The sequence below is a fragment of the Alosa pseudoharengus genome, unplaced genomic scaffold (genome assembly GCF_046254945.1).
Source record: "Alosa pseudoharengus isolate Yale_2024_CS ecotype anadromous, Long Island Sound unplaced genomic scaffold, YU_APseudo_1.1 YU_APseudo_1.1_scf_10, whole genome shotgun sequence".
NCBI lineage: Eukaryota > Metazoa > Chordata > Actinopteri > Clupeiformes > Clupeidae > Alosa > Alosa pseudoharengus.
Window position 1 is genome coordinate 26,161,749 of NW_027468565.1, and position 23,995 is coordinate 26,185,743.

The 23,995-nt window shown below is 44.5% G+C and overlaps 1 protein-coding gene across 2 annotated transcripts in view; it reads right to left on the reverse strand.

Moving 5' to 3' along the window:
- pnpla2 (patatin-like phospholipase domain containing 2) overlaps positions 1-2,278 on the reverse strand; it is an 11,307-nt gene extending 9,029 nt beyond the window's left edge. For both annotated transcript variants that reach the window (XM_076269201.1, XM_076269206.1), the window contains exons 1-2: positions 1,682-2,278; positions 965-1,197 (exon numbers count right to left, since the gene is read on the reverse strand). In XM_076269201.1, the coding sequence (XP_076125316.1) occupies positions 965-1,197; positions 1,682-1,868 (420 nt within the window). In that variant the 5' untranslated portion in view covers positions 1,869-2,278. The remainder of the gene's footprint in view (positions 1-964; positions 1,198-1,681) is intronic.
- Between the last annotated feature and the right edge of the window lie 21,717 nt (positions 2,279-23,995).

Sequence of the window (23,995 nt, forward strand, 5' to 3'; positions counted from 1 at the left end):
GTGTGTGTGTGTAATCATGTATATGTGTGTGTGATTGTATGTGTGTGTGTGTGATCATGTGTGTGTGTGTGTGTGTGTGTGTGTGTGTGTGTGTGTGCGTGTGTGTGCGTGTGGCCTTTGTCTCCTGTCTCGTTATACGAAGCAGAGAATCTCACCTGACTACAACCATTCCAAAGCCCCTGTCTCCTAGCAACCACACTGGCCCAGAAGCTCGGAGCTGAACTCATGAAGACAGACAACTCCATCTATCACACTTACTAGAGGAGGCACCACACACACACACACACACACACACACACACACAAACACACCAACAGAGAAAGAGAAAGACACAGCCCTGAAGGATGCAGTGGTCTGTAATGGGTGCTACAGCCTCCATAGTATAAGTAAGTATAAGTATAGATACTCTTTTGATCCCGTGAGGGAAATTTGGTCTCTGCATTTATCCCATCCGTGAATTAGTGAAACACACAGAGCACACAGTGAACACACAGTGAGGTGAAGCACACACTAACCCGGAGCAGTGATCTGCCTGCTACTGCGGTGCTCAGGGAGCAGTGAGGGGTTAGGTGCCTTGCTCACTTCAGCCGTGGATGTGGGCATGGGAGAGCAGTGCTCAACCACTTCCCTGCCCACATTTTTTCATACGGCAATCCTTTGGTTTCAAGCCCGAAGCCCTAACCAGTAGGCCACGGCTGCCCCATCCAGTAATAAATCCAATACTCTTTAAAGTGGTCACATTCCTAATCAGCTCATCACAATATTCTCCACCTGGCATCACAATATCCTTTGTCTGTATATGCCTGACAGGTGGGTTGCTTTGAAGAGAGGCTCCAGGGTGCGTGTGTGTGTGCGTGTGTGTTGGTGTGTGTGTGTGTGTCTTTGTGTGTGTGTGTGTATGTGTGTGTGTGTGTGTGTGTGTGTGTGTGTGTGTTGGTGTGTGTGTCTGTTGACCATCCCTCACCTGAATGAGCTCCTCTTTGCTGTTGAAGTGGGACACCAGCACATTCTCGCCATCTGTGACGCGAGTCAGAGAGATGGCCAGGCGGCCATTTGCGCGTTGGTGGGCATCGGGCGGCAACGTGCGGTACAGCAGCGTCCTCATAATCTTCACCAGGTTGAAGGACGGGTGCAAGGGACCCATGAACCGCTTCCTCGCTTCCTTACCAACGTCAATGATGCTTGCGCCCGCTTCACCTACAGACATGGAGCCAATAAGAGAAGGCAGAGGAAGGTCTTATGACAGGTTTTCTTTATTCTCTTTATCGTAGTACACTAGTTCTTTTTGCCAACTTTACTTCAATACTTAGGCTAGAATACCCTTTTCTACCTAAGTTACGTTAGTTAATTAGCGTAACGGGCGTATGCTACATAAAAAAGAACACAATGTCCTGAAATCACAATGGTGCCGGGGCAGTGGGTTCAGTGGGTGACAGGTGGTCATTATGTCACAGGCCAAGAAAGGTAAATATAGGCTACACTTTTAACGGTTGAACAGACACACAGGCGAGGCGTAGAATATAATTTGTTTCTGGGGTAGCATAACTGAAAGGCTTTCCTCTCTGTTGATGAATAGTATAACTATATGCTACATTACACATACCGTTTTCTTGTTGCGTAAAAAGTGAAAGAAGATTGGATTGGATTAGGCCTACGATGAGTGGCGAGGTAGCCAACTTACCTAAGCATGCCCCACTGACCAAGGCCGATGCGGTCAGTGCACCCGCCGAGGCCCCGTAGATGTGCCGGGCATTCTCCACCAGAAACGGTGCTTGCTCCTGCAAGCAACTGGCCACTCCAATGTGATAGATCCCCAGGAACCCACAACCGGCAAAGGAAATGTTCCAAGGCGCATCCAATGGAAACATGATGTCTAATTCCCCACGAATCAATACAGTCGAATAGCCTACCAGATCATCGAGTAACTTCGAGAACAACGAACTAGCAGCTATGAATAAATGCAAGCAATACTCTGCTGTCAAAGCAGTGTGTTAAGATCACCTACAAGCCAATTGTCAATTTTAATCGGCAACTCTGACACTAAAAATGTTAATAAAACAACTTTAAGGTAGCATTTACCATGACAACCTCATAACAGTATCTTTACCTGCCAGGCAAAGACAGCTGAGATTAAGTTAAACTTAGGCTACGTAAACGCACAGACTCTGATTCTCACACCATAACCTCGTCTCTATTCTGAAGTAATTATTTATCGACGCTCGAAAGTGTGATTACGTTCCAGAGAGATGTCTTCCGCTGACTGTCACCGCAGTCAAGGTTTGTTTTTATGGCAGTCAGAGAAAGTTATAGTCACATGCAGCCGGAGGGAACATTTCACCACGTAGGCGCGGTCAGCGGACAATTGTCCAATCACAAGTCGAGGAACACAGCTTGCCCATTCCACTCGGCGGCTCCAGGAACCGGGGCACGTTATCGCAAAACCGCAGAACTATCGATTCTGATTGGTTAATAATAATAATATTATTACAACATTATAGGAACCGCCAGGGATTTCTACCATGCCATAAATATTCAACTCAGTTAGCGTAGTACCTTTGAGCATGGCATCCTCTTCCTTCAAGGCAGGTTATAACATGTAATCATATTTGTAAGGGCCTAGGCATGTGTATGTTTATGGTATTTGGCAGACGCTTTTGTCCAAAGCGACATACAGTATATGAACACTACAATAGTTAAAAAAGAATAGTTTCAAATAAAATGTAAAAGTCTACATTAAACATAATAATAACAGTAATAATAACAACAGTAACATAATAATTAATATAACAATAGCCTATAAATAGCTTAAACATATATCAAATATCAACAAACAGAACAATGAGTGTTCATTAACAAAAACAAACATATAACCATAAGTCTGTAAGAGAATTAATTGATTAAGTGCAAGATGGACAGATATGTATTTAAACATTTCTCGAAAGTATCAAAACTATCACAAGAACGTAGAGTATGAGGTAACTCAGTCCACCAATGTGGAATCACTGAGGAAAATAGTCTTGACTGTAGCGTTAATGGATGGTCGACACAGCAGACGTTCATCAGAAGACCAAGAGTTAGCCTCTCTCCAATATGCTCTGAATATGTGGCCATATGGTCAAAAGAGGAAGAGCAGAAGCTATAGGAGGAAACAGGACAAGGAAAGTGTGTGCATAGGTCACTGTGAGCATGTGTAAAATGAAAAGAGTTAGACGATATGAGGCCTGTGTGCCTCCATTTGGAGACGACGGTGCCATGTCTACCCATAACTGCTAGTACAGAAAGGATGAATTGCCCAAAGCATTCTGTGTTTGATCAGACCTGTCTTAACGTGTAACATAGTTCTACCAATGTTTAGATCTGTAAGTTCTTCCCTTGTGTTAAGGTCCAAATAAAAGCATTAATGTGTGTGTGTTTGTGTGTGTGTGTGTGTGTGTGTGTGTGTGAGAGAGAGAGAGAGAGTGTGTGAGAGAAAGAGTATCATGATTATTCTTGTTAAGGTTGTAGGCTACCTTTAAACATAGTAAACACAGATAGCCTCTAGGCGTGGTTCATGGTGGGTCATGGTGATCCATCAATGACGGCAAGAATTCGCTGCACTTCAGATTTTGATGGCAACACATTGCACATGGCAACACTCACGATGTCCTCTACAGATATCTCCCCCTGTGTACTCTATTGTGTGCCAAGTTCAGATCTCTCCCCCCCCCCCCCCTCTCTCTCTCTCTTTTTCCCTCTCTCTCTCTTTCTCTCCCCCCTCTCTCTTTCCGTCTTTCCTTCTTTCCCTCTCGCTCTCTTTCTCTCCCCCCCTCTCTCTCTCTTTCCCCCCTCTCTCTCACTGGGTTAAATGCAAAGGGCCAGAGCACTGTTGACTAAACCAGGAATGTGTTGTCAGTGGATCACAACAAATATAAAAAAAAAAAACATCCAAATACCGTTCTCCTGACCGCACCATGGAACACTGCAGGGCAGGGCAGACCTAGAGCACCAAAGTCCAGCACCCCTGGGCTCAACAGAACTGCTGCTATTTCATTCACTGAGCTACAGCCTCTTTCCCACCGATGGGCAGTGTGACATGAGGAGAGCTGACAGAAGAATGCAGTAAACAGTCACCTCAGACAAGCAGACTTTCTTAGCATATGAGGTGAGCTGACTGAGAAGTGAGACAGTCTCAGGTTTCGGGGCATATTTTACAGGGGATGCCAGATCAAGGGGGTGTATGTGTGCTCCTGATGAGCTCACTGCTCCTAGTGTGTGTGTGTGTGTGTGTGTGTGTATGTGCCTGTCCTTCATCACAAATAAAGTAACTTAACTTACAGTAAGTCTCCTGTATGTCTCCCAGAGTGTATTCTACCCAAAAAGGTGTGACGTCAATTACATATTATAACTAGTTTGTTTCTACCTCCTCATGGTGTAATAATCCCATGCTGTTGCATGTTCCACTGCTAATAGACAAGCTAACCAATAGACTGCTAACTTGGGCCACTTATAAGAAAGCATATGTTATGATGTCGTAATTACTATTGCTTGCAATCTCCTATTTCAAAAGCTCAGAAACAGAAGATCATGTAATACTCTGATTGTATTTTATGACTTGGTTTCTGGTCATATTCTTTGTTTGTCAGTTTATTTATTTGTAGCCCCCAGTCTACAGTAAGGACACTGTCCAGTGTGTGCATGTCACAGGCTGTTACAACCGGACAGCTTTTCCTAGAACGCCACATTGTGAAATCTTCGGCACAACACTACAACTTTTCTGGCCTGCACTGTATGTTTTTTAACACCCATATTCTGCTCAGAACATATTTTGAAAGAGACGAGGGGGTTATTTGTGTGTGTGTGTGTGTTTTTCACATTGTGTGTGTATGTGTGCTTGGAGTCAGTAAGGTGTCAGTGTCTCCCTCAGGACGGTTGGGGTTATTTGTATGTTTCTAGAATTCCTGCACTTTCACAGAGTCCCCCAGAGCATACACGCCCAGTGTATTGAGCGAGGGAGGGACGGAGATTGTGTGTGTGTGTGTGTGTGTGTGTGTGTGTGTGTCCTCTGTTATTTATGAGTGTGTTTTCATGGAATGGTATAAAATGAGGAATATTTTTATAACACTAACACAATTCTGCATCGTCACAGGTCAAAGGTCAAAACCTCTTCTCAATTCATATTTATATAGCACCTTTCATACACATAATGCAGCTCAAAGTGCTTTACATTTAGAACATTTAGCACAATATAGAGAGAGGGAAAATGCAATAATACAAACAAACAAAGCAGTAAATAAAACATCAGAGCTTTGTACTTTACATGTGCTTAAACAAAAGCAAACAGTAATAACAAATAAAAGCATAGAAGGGCAATAGTTAAGATAAAAGCTCTCATACTCCATACTTACTCCCCCTTTAGCTGAATTCATGCAACACAGAGAAACATTGAATATTGTTCATGTTGTTGTTCACAGTGTTATGGGAATGGTGGCAGGAAAATCACCCTGGGAATTGATTGATACAGATCTGCATCATTATATTTAATTGTATTGTGTAGCAATGAGATGCATTAAATTGTTCTCCTTATGATGTAAATGATTTGTCGTGAGCTCTCTCCCCCTGCCTGTTAACGAGCCTTCATTGCTCTCAATTATCTGCCACTCCCAGTCTCTGCTCTGCCTGATTAGCCGCACCTGTCCCTACCCTTGCTCTCTCGTTGACCTGCCAGCTGCACTGCATTTCCTGTTAACCATCCCCTGTATTTAAAGCCCTGTTTTTCAGTCCACCTTTGTCAGAATGTCTGCAAAGCCTGCACCTGTAACCTGCACGTCTACGCGCTACTCTGACTAGTGATGGCGAGATGAAGCTTCTTGAAACCTTGAAGCTTTCCAGCCAAATGTGTTGAAAAATGGTTCATTTCTCGAGGCTTCGAATGCACCCTAGGACACCTACTGGTCAATAAAAATTCCACACACAAGAGCAATACAAAAAGCTCCATTTGGTCTGCAACTGCTTGATACATTCATAAGTACAGGCATTGGGGAATACAAGCGATTCCCATGTGGAAATATTTCCTCTCTTTGTAGCCTAACAAAGTAGTAGTTATAGGCGATCTGTGAAAATTCATGAAAATCGAGATAAGGATCGAACTTAGGTTGCGAGATCCCTAACCTAACGCCTTGCCCAGTGTCCCAAAGAGCAACTTCCTTACAGTGAAATATTTTCTCTCTTTGTAACAAATGAAGTAGAAGGTGATCCGCGAAAATAGATTATCTCGAGGTAAGGATCGAACCCATGTCGCACGATGTCTAGTCCAACGCCTTACCCAGTGTCCTATCCTACAATCAGCCTTCTTTCAGAGAAAAAAATCTATATTAAATTGTAGGCTAACGTTGGGTAAAATGACACAGAAGAGAGCAATTTGCTTTTGTAACTGAGTGTGTTTGAAGAATAGAGGACAGTGAAAGTGCTTTGGTAACTGGGTAGTATTTTAAATTAACAGAGAGCAGTGAAATATAGGCCTAGGCCTACAACCACCCAACGACTGACAACTACCCGCGAGTAGGCTAAGTATTCGAGTATGGGGCATCTTAATAGTTGAAGCGTCCTGCCTAAAGTGAACCACAACTCGAAGCAGTGGAGCCAAACGAGGCCTCGAACGTCACACCTGACGTCAAATTACCAATACAACTCAAGCCTCGATACGGGCTTTCCTGGGAATGGCTTGACGTTCTCGACACACGCTTCGGAGCCTCGGTATCAACCGTAACATCACTAACTCTGACTCCTGCTTGTCTACCTGGACCCGCTTGACTCCCCTCTATTCTCCTGCCACGGTAACTCGGCCTGCCTGCCACCTTTACTATTGCGAGTTCTGCCTTGCCTTTGTCTGTGCTGCTGCCTTGTTTCGCCTGCCCTGTTCCTCTGCTCTCCTGTTGTGTGTGTGTGTTCCCCAGGACTTCCAGGCCCCTGGCGTGTAAGCCCAGACCCTTCGTCTCCACCAACGTTTGACGCCTCTCTGCCACTGGGACACACACACACCCACACACTCCTTTTCCCCCAACCCTTCAATAAACTGAAAGAAACGTGACGCACTTGTGGTCCTTGTCTGTCTTGCCCGTGACAGTACGTTCTGACCAACATGGACCCAGCGCACGTCTCACACAACATGGAACTCGATGCTCCCGAACCACCCCCTGCCATGCAGTGTCTTGAACGCACAGAAGGAGACATCCATCGGATGACCGGCGACATTGCCTCATTGCTACAACTTGGCCAACAGCAGCAACAGCAGTTCCAGCAAACCCAGCAGTGGTTACATCAGCAACAACAACAGATTCAGGAGCAGCAACAACAACTTGCCCAGATAACACAACTGTTCGCTCACCTGGTTCCTCAGCCTACATCTGCCGGCTCAGCCCCAGCCAGTCAGCCCACCGTCTCAGCCCCCGAGTCACCTGCCCTGATCACTCCCGCCGCTTTTGCCGGAGCTCCAGAACCTTTGCCACAGAAGGGGCAAGAGTCGGGTACGTCATCACACACCTGACAGGCCGAGCTCGACTCTGGGGAACAGCAGAGTTTGAGCGTCAGACCCCCGCATGCACATCCTTCGACCTGAGGAGGATGCTCAAGGTCTTCGACCTTCTACCCCCGTCTCGATGATGCTGTCTGGTAACCACCAGGAAGCCATCCGGTTCCACCTACTCCGCTCTCTGGGCCAACCCCTCATCCTGGGCTACCCATGGCTCCGTCGGCACAACCCTCACTTCGATTGGGCAACCGGGGAGATCAGGGAGTGGGGAAAGGACTGCCACCAAACCTGTCTGCTCGCTGCCACGCTTCCCCTCCACTCCGTACCCGTCAACTCTGCTCCTCACATCTCGAACGTCCCGGAATGCTACCATGGTCTCTGGGAGGTGTTCAACAAGCTCAAGGCCACATCTCTGCCCCCGCATCGACCGTATGACTGTGCCATCGATCTCCTCCCTGGCACTGCCCCTCCCAAGGGCAGTCTCTATTCCCTGTCTGCCCCTGAATGAAGGGCCATGGAGGATTACATCGGTGACTCCCTGGCGGCTGGAATAATCCGTCCATCCTCGTCTCCTGCCGGTGCTGGGTTCTTCTTTGTGGGGAAGAAGGATGGATCTCTTCGGCCCTGCATTGATTACCGGGGCCTCAACGATATCACTGTAAAGAACCGGTATCCTCTGCCTCTGCTCAACTCTGCCTTCGAGTTGCTCCAGGGAGCCACAATCTTCACCAAGCTGGACCTCAGGAGCGCCTACCACCTAGTGCGGATCCGGGAGGGCGACGAATGGAAGACAGCATTCAACACCCCAACTGGCCACTACGAGTACCTGGTGATGCCCTCGGTCTCACCAACGCTCCTGCTGTGTTCTAAGCTCTTGTGAATGATGTATTACGGGACATGTTAAACAAATTTGTCTTTGTTTACCTGGACGACATTTTAATCTTCTCCAAGACCCTGTCTGAACACACCCGGCATGTCCAGCAAGTCCTTCGTCGTCTCCTGGAGAACTCGCTCTACGTCAAGGCAGAGAAGTGTCAGTTTAATGTCAAAACCGTGGCCTTCCTGGGGTACATTGTGGCAGAGGGAAATATCCAGATGGACCCAGCCAAGGTTTCGGCAGTGACCTCCTGGCCAGTCCCAGAAAACCGAAAGAAGCTGCAGCAATTCCTCGTGTTTGCGAACTTCTACAGAAAGTTCATCCGGAATTACAGCACTGTAGCCGCTCCTCTCACTGCTCTGACAAGCACCAAGCAGCCCTTCGCCTGGACACCAGCAGCCGACAAGGTCTTCAGTGTCCTCAAGACTCGGTTCACATCTGCCCCCGTGCTCCGGATGCCGGATGCAGACCGGCAATTTGTTGTGGAGGTGGACGCCTCCGAAGTGGGAGTTGGTGCCGTGCTCTCTCAGCGGGCTGCAGAAGACGGCAAGCTCCACCCTTGTGCATTCTTCTCCCGTCGCCTGTCCCCGTCTGAATGCAACTATGACATAGGGAACCGTGAGCTGCTGGCTGTCAAGCTGGCCTTGGAGGAGTGGCGTCACTGGCTGGAGGGGTCCACAGTTCCATTCTTGGTCTGGACAGACCACAAGAATCTTGAGTACATCCGCTCGGCCAAGCGTCTGAACCCAAGACAGTCCCGTTGGGCCCTGTTCTTCACTAGATTCAATTTCACCCTGTCATACTGTCCTGGGTCACGTAACATCAAACCAGATGCCCTCTCCCGCCAGTTCCAGAAAGATGACGCCCACTCCCAGAATCCTGCATCCATTCTTCCCGGTCCTTGTGTCCTAGGCGCCCTGACCTGGGACGTTGAAGAACAGGTACGGGAGGCTCTCCATGACCAGCCCGGCCCCAGTGCATGCCCTGCTGACCGCCTATTCGTCCCTGGACACCTGAGGTCTCAGGTCATACAATGGGGACACAACTCTCGTCTCGCTTGCCATCGTGGATCCACTCGCACCTGCCATCTGCTTGCCCAGCGGTTCTGGTGGCCATCTCTGAGAAGGCATGTACGAGACTTTGTCCGCGCCTGTCCCACATGCAACCAGCAGAAGTCATCCAACCAGCCCCCTGCTGGATTACTCCAGCCCCTGCCTGTGCCAACGCGGCCCTGGTCCCACATATCACTGGACTTTGTCACGGGTCTGCCCCAGTCTGATGGAATGACGGTCATTCTCACAGTAGTGGACCGTTTCAGCAAAATGGCACACTTTGTCCCCCTCCCGAAGCTGCCGTCTGCCAAGGAGACTTCCCAGGTGGTCTTAGAGCATGTTTTTCGTATACATGGACTGCCCTGTGATGTCGTCTCGGACCGAGGCCCGCAATTTACCTCCACCTTTTGGAAGGAGTTCTGCTGTTTGCTGGGGGCCACGGTTAGTCTAACTTCTGGATTCCATCCCCAGTCCAACGGCCAGTAGGAACGGGCAAACCAGGAGTTGGAGAAGGCACTCCGATGCATGGCATCTCGTAACCCTCACGCCTGGGCTCAGCAACTGACATGGGTGGAATATGCCCATAATTCTCTGACCTGCTCTGCCACCGGCATGTCACCCTTCCAGTGCATGTACGGCTACCAGCCACCCCTGTCAGTCAAGAAGGTGAAGTCACCTGCCCATCTGCTCTTGCATATTCTCGCCGGTGCCGCCGTACCTGGGAACAAGCCCGTGCCACGCTCCTCAAGTCTGTCTCCAGCTACACCACTGGTGCCAACCGCCGCAGAACTCCTGCTCCCGCCTACCATGTGGGACAAAAGGTTTGGCTGTCGGCCAAGGACCTGCCACTGCGGGTGGAGTCACGGAAGCTGGCGCCTCGGTTCGTCGGCCCATTCCCCATCCAGAGGGTTATCAGCTCAACTGCTGTTCAGCTCCAACTACCAAGATCCATGAGAGTTCATCCTACATTCCATGTGTCGAAGATCAAACGGTTCATGAGAGTCCACTGGTTCCGGCTGCACCTCCTCCCCCTCCTCCGCGCCTCATTGATGGTGGTCCAGTCTACTCTGTCCGGTGTCTGCTCCGGTCCCGCCGAAGAGGTAGGGGCATCTAATACCTTGTCGACTGGGAGGGTTATGGACCTGAGGAGAGGACCTGGGTGCCCGCCAGCCGGATTGTGGACCGGACCCTAATCACCGACTTCCACCGGCGGCATCCAGACCAGCCGGTCATTCGACGGGGTCGTCCGAGGGGGTCCCTTTGTGCCTCCCGTCCAGCACCTGACCTGGCACCTGACCCTGTGTTGGCTCCGGAACCTGACCTGGCCCTTGACGGTGGCACTTTTGGGGCGCCTTCTGAAGATCAGGGCATGGAGACTGATCGGTCCGAGGAGTTCTAGCCCTCCACCGGCTCCCCCTCCACCTGCCCGTTTTGGTGGTGTCTCTTGGGGACTTCTGGGGGGGGGGGGGGTTCTGTCCCCTGTCATTGTGCTGCCGAAGCTGAACATTATCCAAAACTCCATTTCTCAGACAAGCGTCAATTTGGGAGCTTGCATACCACTCCTTCCTTCTCAAATGACTTGAAAAGGCCGTTTGCCCAATTTTACAAATAATCACAGGGACCGAAAAATACCTAACATGCCAACTTTTTCGGGTTTATCACGTATTTTAACTTTTCCCCTGCTGTCTTGCCATTTTAATATTTTCCCGTAGAATATAACATATTACTGTAATACTCTCATAACATTAGTCCTGCCATCTGGCCTGTCTCTGTGTTGTCCTGTTGTTACCCCTTGCACTTCCAGTGAAACAGATGTATTCAAATAATCGTTTTGCTTGCTTGAATGCGAACTCAGAGTGATGTTAACCTAGGCCTATTTAAGTTAACGACGTGGTTGTCGTGAGAGCACGATTCATTGCCGCTTGCAGTGTTCGGCCATATGTCAATGTGCGCACCTGCCTATCAGGCTACTCAGCTACGAGTAGACAAAGATTTCCCCCTGTTTGTATAGTAAACTGGCTATTTATATGAAATAACCAAATGTTTTTGTTCAACTTTATGAAGCAGAATTGCACTATAGCCTCGTGAGACCATCCTGATCTCGCAAGCTTCACGGAGTCAGGTTACAATTGATAGAAATGCTTGTCAAAACGTTAGGAGCTGGATGTGTGGATGAATGAAGCACAAGTATGCTTTATGTTAAGCATGCACACTGTTTAAAGTTAGGCTACACGGTAAACTACAAGTAAACCAAAGGTAAATTTAGCTTTTTTAGGGCTGGATAAAGTTGACCAAATGAATATAGGCTGTTAGGCGTGAATAAAGTAGGCTACTTTGTTGCTCCAACCCTAACGTTAATGGGGACGAATGTTGACATTTTCCGTATTTTGCGTGAGAAACCTGGGAAATCTCGCTTAGCCTATTTTCATTGTTCAATGTTGACAGCTATGGAATGAAAGATAACGTTATATGGGGACAGAAATCAACAATCAAACAAGCCACTTTGATGTTTTGCTGTTTTCATGAATACAAAAGATGGGTGACCCCCCCTCCTAGACAAAAAGAAGTTAGGTGACCCTCCCCTATTTTCCTCCGGTGGCCCCTTCAACAGAGGCGTATCAAGCTTTTTAAAAGTGGGGGTTTTATAGGGAAGTGAAAGAATCTGGCCTAATTATAAATAACTCCCTACAGGGATGTTGTAAGTATTTTCTGAGAGGGGTGCGGACTATATTGGCGGTTGTCCGGGAATTTTTCCAGGAATTTTTGTGAAATTCTGATTGCTAAATAGGCCTACACCATTTTAATGTAGTTTGGGAGGGACAGAACAAGCAGCGCCCCTCATCTGTGTGGCTCATGTGACACGTAGGGCTACATTATCTACCTGCTATCACTTCACTATTTCACACTACCCTGCACTGAGAAAAAAAAGGGTTCTTAAATGGTTCTTCAGAGGGCTGGATGGTTCCCAAAAGAACCATCACTCTTTAAAGAACCATTTTCTACCATTTATTCCAGTGGATGGTTCTTCACTACAGTGGATGGCCTCATGGTTCTTAAATGGCTTTTTATTCCATTTTGGTTCATGTGAGGTATTAGATAGGCCTATTGAGGTTATTAGGCCTACATACACTACAAATCACCCCAGGCCCTTATGTTAGGCTTCATTCATGTGCATTAGGCCTATGGCATTATGAGATGCACAACAGAAATGTGGTATTTCATATTTTATCTGACACTTAAACGTAAGGTATTATTGTTGCTATGTAGCTTTAATGTTATATTGTAAGTTGCTTTGGATAAAAGCGTCTGCTAAATGTAAATATACATTTCAATGACTTAAAAATGGGCAGTGGTGACAATGGGGAGATTGTTTCTACATCACCTTCTTTATTTGCCAACCAACTTGCCTATTTATTTGATCTTATCTTGACCTGCGTCCAAGACATACATACGATGACGTCACGCTACCCATGACACGTTCCAGTCATTTAAAACGTCTGGATTTAAAGAAACACGCCACCCAAAATCAGTAGTGATATATGTTCTTACCGTAACTTTCACGAGTTGAGTCGTACCTCTCCCGCGTCGGTAGGTGCACTCAAACGCTCTGTCGCGCGGCGCGAATGTGTTAGCATGTTGCTATGCTAGCGGGCTCTGCCGTGGCCGTAGAGAGAGGCACATAGCAGTATTCAAACACCTCCACGTTTTACCTACTTAAATACAGTTGCACGAGTAGTTGATGAAAAATGTTAGGGCACACAACATGAAACGTGACGATTTTCCAAGCGAATAAACATGAGAACTACAATGTGTGGCGCAATAGCACTTGAGTACTTCGACCTAGCGTGGTAGGCCTAATATTATTAACACCTAATTGTAGATCATATCCACCACAGAGTTTAGAATCCATGCTGGATCGACCCTCAGCCTCTCCCTCCCCTCTGAGCGAGAGAGGCACACACACTAGAGATGCGCTGATGGGCTATTATTTCAACCATAACTGCATAGCAAAACTTATCATCCATCAGCCATCCATCAGCACCAAAGTTTGTTGACCAATTTTCAAAACTGCACCTGCCCACCATCCGCTGGTTGTTTTAATGTAGGCTATATGGATGCAGCGCTGCTGACGTGAGGCTAGAAAGCCCTTGCCTGTTCTAGAAAGACTGATCTAATGCAGCAAATATATTAAAAGGCAAAAGTCGTACATTGGCTAGGCCTATCCCCAGAATATCAGCAGCAAACTCAGTCTCTGTCGCGCAAAACAGTCTCCAAATAAAACACACATCGGCCTGTTGCCTATTCTGCCAGCTTGTGACAATATATCGTCCAAAATGCTTGATTGCATTGCATTCTCCACATTTTTAGCTACATTTTCATGTACCACATCAGCATTTTTGTTCAGTGAATCTTTTGTAAATTGCTTTACAATTACCGTCGGGCCCTTGTCAGCAGACTTCGGCTTGCCTCTTGCCATATTCACTCCTTGTCTTCCGATGTCATTTCTGAGTCATCTACAGATGTTCACCTCCCTAAATAGAACCAACTTCAAACTGTGTTATATCCTAGATGAGATTTTGTTTAGATATTAGCCTATATATAAAACACATAATTGTAGCCTACCATTCAGGGAATAGGCATTTAAAAGAGAGACAGAGAGTGATATGACTAAAAATGACATCGGGCGATGGCAGTGCGAGATGTTCAGAACGTAAGAGCTAAAACTTCTACAAACTCACTAACATCCACAGCGGAAAAAGAAGGTAAGAAAAATAGTCGGAAAACTTAGATGTGTAAGGCAAGCAAGCAAGTTTGGCGGTTGTTACTAAAAATGTGAACATGCACGTTGCATTGTTGTGCGGTGGACTTTCAGAATGAATGGAGTCGGAGTTTCTTTAATATCGAGGCGTCATATTTGTCCGATGGCCTGCTATAAAATGAATTGCGATGTCTGTCTGAAAAAGACGCGCTCGTGCAGTCAAAATGAATGGGAGTCTTCAGAACAGGCTTGTCAGTCAACAGTGTGTAAAGTAGCCTATAATGTGAATGACTTGTTATTTTATCAAGGATTTCTTTCTTTTTGCAAAAAATAAAGTACAATAGGCATTAATTAGTAGGCCAGGAGCATGCTGAAATTATGTGGCAAATTGCGTTTTTTATTACAATGATAAAATTGTAAAAGGACGTGACCGAAGCTGAGGCAAGCCAGGCAATAGGCCTATAGGCCCGACGGTAATTGTTAAGCAATTTACAAAAGATTCACTGAACAAAAATGCTGATGTGGTACATGAAAATGTAGCTAAAAATGTGGAGAATGCAATGCAATCAAGCATTTTGGACGATATATTGTCACAAGCTGGCAGAATAGGCAACAGGCCGATGTGTGTTTTATTTGGAGACTGTTTTGCGCGACAGAGACTGAGTTTGCTGCTGATATTCTGGGGATAGGCCTAGCCAATGTACGACTTTTGCCTTTTAATATATTTGCTGCATTAGATCAGTCTTTCTAGAACAGGCAAGGGCTTTCTAGCCTCACGTCAGCAGCGCTGCATCCATATAGCCTACATTAAAACAACCAGCGGACGGTGGGCAGGTGCAGTTTTGAAAATTGGTCAACAAACTTTGGTGCTGATGGATGGCTGATGGATGATAAGTTTTGCTATGCAGTTATGGTTGAAATAATAGCCCATCAGCGCATCTCTAGTGTGTGTACCTCTCTCGCTCAGAGGGGAGGGAGAGGCTGAGGGTCGATCCAGCATGGATTCTAAACTCTGTGGTGGATAGGATCTACAATTAGGTGTTAATAATATTAGGCCTACCACGCTAGGTCGAAGTACTCAAGTGCTATTGCGCCACACATTGTAGTTCTCATGTTTATTCGCTTGGAAAATCGTCACGTTTCATGTTGTGTGCCCTAACATTTTTCATCAACTACTCGTGCAACTGTATTTAAGTAGGTAAAACGTGGAGGTGTTTGAATACTGCTATGTGCCTCTCTCTACGGCCACGGGCCACGGCAGAGCCCGCTAGCATAGCAACATGCTAACACATTCGCTCCGCGCGACAGAGCGTTTGAGTGCACCTACCGACGCGGGAGAGGTACGACTCAACTCGTGAAAGTTACGGTAAGAACATATATCACTACTGATTTTGGGTGGCGTGTTCCTTTAATGAGGTGTGAAATAACCAGAGCCATCCATATCTTTGCTCTGGAAATAACCATTTAACATACACAATATTTAGCAGTATTATTTCACAACAAATTGATTTATTCTCAGACTTTTACTCAGATGTTTACTGTGAAATAAACATGTAGTGAAATTTGCTAGCGAGCTAATAATCGCTAAGGTTGACTGAGTTAACGTTAACTTTTCCCATAGCTAACTTCACCATTAAGTGGAATATCTGGAATGGTAGTTAATATCATATCCAACAATACGTCTGTGTAAGATGTCGTTGTGAATGTAGTTTTAGTTTGAATGAAATATCAGGTGCTAGTAAGTTAGCTATATTTAAAGTGGCTGCTAATAGCCATGCAGGCAAACATTAACTTAATGTTACAGACACAGATGAGAGTTGTTAATGGCCTAGCTGCTAGCTAGGTAGATAACATTATTTACATTTAATATGCATGTAGTGTTGATATAAATGGAAAGAGGACCAGTAAAACAAATGAATGTAGTAATACTGTAGATATGTAAGTTATCCTGCACCCTGATTTAAGGAACTGTAGTTTAGTATAGCCATTGTCATTAACAGACTTGTCATATAATAGATGTGAATGGGGGCAATTATGCATTTGGGGAATTGGGGTATGATGCACTTTAGGTTGTGAAGGGTAGTATAGTGTTTGACTATGGCTACATGTTCTTTATTTCATAGCCCTTATTTGCCCCTTGTTTGATGTACCTGATTTGCGACGAACTATGTGTTTATTTAAGATGCATATGAGTGTAGTAGTGCTTCAGTGATGGTCTTTTTATGTTCTGTGTGTCTCCCTCTGTTCTCTCTGTTTGCAGGCGTTGTGTTGTGAGGCCAAATGTGTGCCACATATGGAAGAAGTTCCAAGCCCACAAGAGAGTTCACTCACCAGGTAGACACACACACACATACAGGGCCAGTTCTGGAGGGGTAGCAACGTAAGCAACCACACCGGGCCGGGAGGGGGGCCCCAAAAAAAAGGCGTGTGCGTGATGTTGCTCCCCTGCCAAGAATAGCGTAGGACCCAGATAGCAAAGGAGCGTTGAGGGGCGTTGAATCCACGTTTGTTTGAAGCGGCGGAGGTTGATTCAACGTGGATTCAACGCCCCTGTGCTATCAAGGGACCGACCCTGCACACATACACCTATAGAAAATGCACAAGTAGAATCACATACAGTGATGGCCAAAAGTATTGGCACCCATGCTAAAGTTGACTGAAAAGAGGAATATAAAATCATCTTCTGGAAATTGATCTTAATGCCTTAAGTGAAAAATTAGGAAATATCTAACCTTTAAGGACACCAATTTTCTTAGTGAATGAATAATGTATCATAAATAAATAAATGTTCTTCCTTAAAATACAGGGGTCATAAGTATTCCCACCCCTATGTTAAAGGAGAATTCCGGTGTGATTTTGACCTAAAGTATTTTGAAACATGATACCGAGTGTGAACGTATGTCTCATAGCCCATCTCGGCTTGTCCCCTGAACTCCGAAATCTGGCGCTAGTTAGCCGATGCTACCAACAAGTCGGTCAATGGTGGTGCCTCGGCATCGGCATAGCCATGCAAATAAATCACTGTTTTACACCATTTACGAGGCTCAATGTATCTCCACACTTCATTAGTAGACTTCCGAGGGCCCTGACATTTAAAACGAGACAATGAGAACTTTGAAAAAGCACTGGTAGTTTACTTACAAGACGATTTATACAGACAGTATCTTCTCGAAGTTTAGCGTTTGCAGCCATCTTGAATTTAGTCACGATAAGTCGAGCGACGAGTAAGAATGAACAGGCATAGATATATACACTAGATGTCGCCTTCTGCTTCTCAGCATGCGTCAACACCGCCGACATCTTGGTACAGGGATCGGAAGCGCTAAACTAGTTCTCCTGTATTGTCAGCGTTACCTATTTAGCGACGTTTGGCCATCCCAAGCGATAGAAAACCTTTTTAACGATTAGCGACAAATTTGGGAACTTCTCACAATGATGGCAGATCGGCTTCTTTGTTGTTGAAACGTAAGAAAATAACCTTTCTCATGGCTTTGTCATTTATGAATTCAGCTACATCTCGTTTGCCCATGGCACTGACCCATGATTATAAAAGTAACGACTGGCGTAGCCTATGTAATAGCAGAGGTAAATGTTCTACAGATCTACAGCAACTTCTGGTGAGATTACAACTTACATGAGTAAACGAGACGAGGGGTATGTGGCCTCAACCAGAGCCTGTCGACGAAGAGCCTGTTTACTTTCATTGTATCGAACCTGGTTGCAGTTTACTCATTGTTCCTCTAGGGGCCGCCGCTAGCTAGTGCAGAATGAATGGGAGTCTATGGGGCTAGACGGGTAAAATGTATCTTTATTATCGTCTTAAGCTTAGTTTTCTCTAGACTCAACCATAAATACATGCCTGTCAGTTGGAACAACCCAAAAAACTAGATAATTGCTTGAGATTTTGACGATTTATGGTGATTTTATTTTCGCTAGATCTTTGCCCAGATTGACGCTAATGCATTATAGAGGAGTGGATCACTGAAGCAAGATGGCGTCTCGATTGACGCATTTGTTCCAATGAACAGCAGTAGTCAAGGCGACATCTAGTGTATATATCTATGATGAACAGTTATGATAAGGGATCAGATTCCAAAAATAATTCCGTGGAAATGCATGGATTCCAGTTGTTGCTACTGGAAGAAACTGTAATCCATGCATTTCCACAGAATTATTTTCTGAAATATTTTATTTATATTTAATTATTATCAGAATGTTTTGCTCAAAGGTCCAGGCTGTCCATATAGCCTTCATGCCTTTTTAGCTGAAAACACTTTTCATTTGTTAGCCTACTTAATAAACGTATCTTTATTAGTGTCAACATTACAGTATTTAGGCTATGTTAATTTCAAGCCACTCTAAGAAATGGCCGTAGACCTACTTTTACAGTACAGCACAGCAAAATCTATTAAAATTGCAGTCCGAGGGATATTGTCCATAAAACGTTAAACTTAGCATATAGGCTAGGATAAATAATCACATATTTGGAGATGATTTGAAGTGGGCTCATAACGTATTGATGTAAGAAAGAGAAAATAAGGCCAGCCTATGGCATTTCTCATATCTCGCAGATAATTGGTTATAGTCCTGTTTTGCAGATGGTTATTACGCATAATAGTTTAAGCAACAATAGCAATAGCTTGTCACTAATAACGACACAAATAGACTAATGAATGTTCATTTAATGAAGTTTCAACATTGTACAGTGTTCCTACATGTATTCATGTTCCAACACAAGCCTACATGTATCCATCATGTTCCAACAGAATAAGTACATGTTGCAACAATTCTGGGCACATGTTGGATACGTGTAAGTTCATGTAGGTATATGTAGGCTGCTTATAAAAAGGCAATTATTCTGATACATGTAAGTAAGGTGGGTGGTAGGACGTTCGATTGGTCGATCGGTTGGTTGATCAGATGGATGGTCGGAAGGTTTTAGGCACGATTCCCGCGCCATACGAACTACCCTTTCTAGAAACACCAAATCCAAGAACGATGGAGCGTACTACCAGAGAATGTCTAATAAGGAGAGAACCTTCACTCTCGGAACTCTTCCGGTGTGGTACTGCATCTAGGGGCGCTCACAGGCGAGTCCAGAATGAATGGAGGTCTATGGAGCTGTACCCCTCAAAATCCACTTTTCTCGGGATATCATTTTTTTTCAAGTAATTTGAATATTGTATTCGAAAGGGGAGGCAAAGACAATACACTTGGTTGAGTATTATATTTTTTAAAGTCACTTAATTGTTCTAAAAAGCCTTTCAAATGTGCCAATGACGTCATTCATTAGCATGATCATAGCATAGCATAGCATCAATGCTAGCGTGTTATGGGCAACAAAGACCCAACCTGTAAGAAAACGAAAAGACATGACTCCCGGATTATTTCACTTTTGATTGAAAATCCATATCCATTTTGCGAAAAATTAAATAAAATCTGAGGGTTTCAGTTGTTAAATAGGTGAAAACAACAAATGTAGCCATGTAGCTCCATAGGACCCCATGTATTTTGGACTCGCCCGCGATCGCCATCTAGGTGAACTCTGGTGAACTGCAGCCAAATTCGGTTTGTATGGGATTAATAGAGAGTGGGGAGGCTCTCCTTAGAAGGGCTCTGGTACTACCAAGGTTGCGACGCAAGTTAGCAAACGACGCTTTCTGGAAACGACCCCCTGGTTCTTCACTGACGCTACTTGATGTGATTGACTGGATGACCGTTCAATCAAATCAACAGACCTATTTGTGTATGTGTATGCGCGTTATCAGAGCCCGCCCTTATTAGACATACGGTTCCAACTCTTTACGTGAGCGTTTATTTCCATATTTTACTTTCGTTTTAATCTGACAAAAAGTGTGGGGGATAGAATTGTGTTCCAGCAAAAGTGTGTACATTATAACACCCACATCCCCCACGCTTGCTACGCCCCTGCGAACAGTCCCTTAGGCCTTCTCAACAACCTAATCTTGTCAACAACCTAAATATCAGCATGATTCTGCAATGTCTCAGGAAGTCTGAAGAAACTCAAAATGGATATATGCATGCAAATGGTTGGGGGGGTGGAATATAGGGAGAGATTATAAGAGGTAGTCCTTTATAGTGCATATAAAGAGATTATAGATAAGAGGTGAGCCTATGGAGTGTATATAAAGAGATTATATAAGTAATGGGACTGAGTGCATATAAAGAGAGATAAGAGACGGTATGGAGTGTATGGAAAGAGATTATAGATAAGTGATGGGCCTATATAGTGCATAAAGGGATTTTAGATAGAGGTGGGCCTGCACATAAAGGGATTATAGAAAAGGTGGTCCAATAGACTAGTGTATATGAAGAGATTATAGATGTGAGAGGTGGGCCTATAGAGTGTATATGAAGAGATTATAGATGTAAGAGGTAGGCCTATAGAGTGCTGTGATTATACATATAAGAGGTGGTCCTGGGCAATTCCATGGTAAATTATGTTTTTTGTAACATCCATAATGCCAATAAAATGTGATGATATGGTATGGTGTGAATGATTATTGATTAATGATTATTAAAGGAGAATTCCGGTGTGATATTGACCTAAAGTGTGTTGAAACATGATACCGAGTGTGAACGTCTCGGCTTGTCCCCTGCACTCCAAAATCTGGCGCTAGTTAGCCAATGCTACCAACAGCTTTTTCAATGGTGGTGCTTCGGCATCGGGCTAGCCATGCAATTAAAATCACTGTTTTACACCATTTACGAGGCTCAATGTATCTCCACACTTCATTGGTAGACTACCGTAGGCCCTGACATTTAAAACGAGACATTGAGAACTTTGAAAAAGCACTGGTAGTTTACTTACAAGACAATTTATACAGACAGTATCTTCACGAAGTTTAGCGTTTGCAGCCATCTTGAATTTAGTCACGATAAGTCGAGCGACGAGTAAGAATGAACAGGTATGACAAGGGATCAGATTCCAAAAAATAATTCAGTGGAAATGCATGGATTCCAGTTTCTTCCAGTAGCAGCAACTGGAATCCATGCATTTCCACAGAATTATTTTTGGAATCTGATCCCTTATCATACCTGTTCATTGAGTTGATTAAGAGGTTCATGATGACTACATCCTCCGACATCACAAACCACTAGTGCATTTCCTGATTTTTTACAGGTGCGAGTGTATGTGATTTGAAGCCCATAAAAATTTTTGTCACATTCAGCAATAATTTTCTTACGACTGCTTGATCCATACAGTACACTGTACACTGGTCTCTGTATGCAGCCCTGGCTCAGAAAAAAACAGACAAACAAAGTGGGGGCAGCCTGCCCCCCTCCCCCCCAAAATGAAACCCTGAAACCCAAAAATGAAACCCTGCATGGAGATTCTCTGGGACTACTGAAGGTAGGGGTGAGGTACCTCCCTGGGAATACTGAAGGTAGGGATGAGCTACCTCCCTAGGTTGGGAATACTGAAGGTAGGGGAGCTACCTCTATCTGGAAATACTGAAGAATGAGCTATCTAGGAATACTGAAGAAGGTAGGGGAGCTACCTCTCTGGGAATACTGAAGAATGAGCTATCTGGGAATACTGAAGAAAGTAGGGGTAAGCTACCTCTCTGGGTAGAAGACTTATTTGATCACTTTAATGCAAAAATGCAAACATGGATGACATTGCTCCATTACAATTCAAGAAAGTTAAGGACAAACAGAAAGCACCATGGAGGCAAAATCCAGCAGTTAAACTTCTAAAAAGAGAGTGTAGGAAGACTGAAAGAAAATGGCGTAAATACAAACTTCAGATCCACTATGAAATCCATAAAGAGGAGCTCCACATATAACTCTGAAATATGCAAAGCAAGACAGTCTTTCTTTTCTAACATTATCAATAGAAGTTCAAATAACACTCGTATTCTATTTTCAACTGTTGATAAGTTAACAAATCCCCCCTCACAATTAGCGCCTGAACATCTCTCAACTAATAAATGCAATGAGTTTTCATCTTTTTTTAAAGGTAAAATTGACAAAATCAGACTCAACATAATCTGCTCAATTACTAATTCAACAACCTGAACTTCCAGCAACAAACAGAGGGAAACTTAACTTAATGTCAGAGTTCAGCTTGATAGACTACGAAAAAACTTGAAAAAACGGTACAGAATCTCAGCTCTTCCACATGTGTCTTAGATACTCTGCCTACCAATTTCTTCAAAACTGTTTTTCACCTCATAGCGGCGGATGTCCTTCAAATTGTAAATGTATCACTGCTGTCTGGCACTTTTCCTAAGTCACTGAAAACAGCTGTTGTAAAGCCACTCCTCAAGAAGAATAACCTGGATGCCTCTACGCTAAACAATTACAGGCCCATATACAATCTACCTTTTATTGGCAAAATTATTGAAAAAGTAGTCTTTAATCAATTAACCACCTTCCTAACATCAAATGGGTATTTTGATTACTTTCAGTCTGGTTTTCGGGCAAATCACAGCACTGAAACAGCTCTCATTAAAGTTTTCAAGGACATACGCCTAAACACAGATTCAGGTAAAACATCAGTCCTAGTGCTTCTGGACCTTAGTGCAGCATTTGACACTGTTGATCACAATATTTTACTACACAGACACACTGGGTTGGATTTACAGGCATAATTATCAGCTGGCTAAAATCATGTCTACAAGAAAGGAACTTCTTTGTTGCCATCGGAAACTGTACCTCAACACCAACATCCTTGACCTGTGGTGTTCCCCAGGGGTCGATCTTGGGGCCACTATTATTCAACCTCTATATGCTCCCACTTGGACAAATCATCCAAAATAATTTGATTTCATATCATAGCTATGCAGATGACACACAAATTTACTTAGCTCTGTCACCAAACGACTATGGTCCTCTTGAATCAATGTGTCAGTGTATAGAACAAATCAACACCTGGATGTCTCAACATTTTCTTCAGCTGAACAAAGAAAAAAACGTATATATTTGGTAAAAAGGAGGAAAGACTGCCACTCTCCTTGACACAAAAGGGTTGAAGGCAAAGGATACTGTTAAAAATCTTGGTGTATTAATTGACAGTGATCTAAATTTCAACAGCCACATAAAAGCGATAACTAAATCAGCTTTTTACCACCCTGAAAATATTGCCAAACTCAGAGGGCTGATGCCAAAACATGACTTAGAAAAACTCATTCATGCATTTATCTCCAGCAGGGTTGATTACTGCAATGGACTGTTCACAGGCCTTCCTAAAAAGACTATTACACAGCTCAGGTGATACAAAATGCAGCAGCTAGGATTCTAACAAAAACTAAAAGAACTGACCACATTACTCCAATTCTTAAGTCCTTGCACTGGCTACCAGTAAGTCACATTGACTTTAAAGCACTATTGCTTGTTTATAAATCAGTAAATGGAGCAGGACCTAAATACCTATCAGACATGCTTCAGCAGTACACACCTTCTCGTCCTCTCAGGTCTCGGGTAAAAAACCTGTTAGTAAAACCTACTGTTAGAACTAAACATGGTGAAGCAGCTTTAGCTGCTATGCGGCTCAGCTCTGGAACCAACTTTCGGATGACATCAAAAAGGCCCCAACTGTAGTTTTAAATCTAGACTTAAGACCAAACTGTTCTCAGATGCTTTCTGCTAACTGCGCCGAGTAATGTGACTTCCTGCGCAATTGCTGAGTGCACCTTTAGGAAACAAACTGCACTTTTTTTGTTTAGGTATATGAGTGTGTGAGTGTTTCGTGTGTACACAAACTGTCGATATGGTGAGTGTTTGTGCCCTTCTCTGTGTTCTGTCTGTGTCTGTGTCTGTGTGTTCATGGTCTG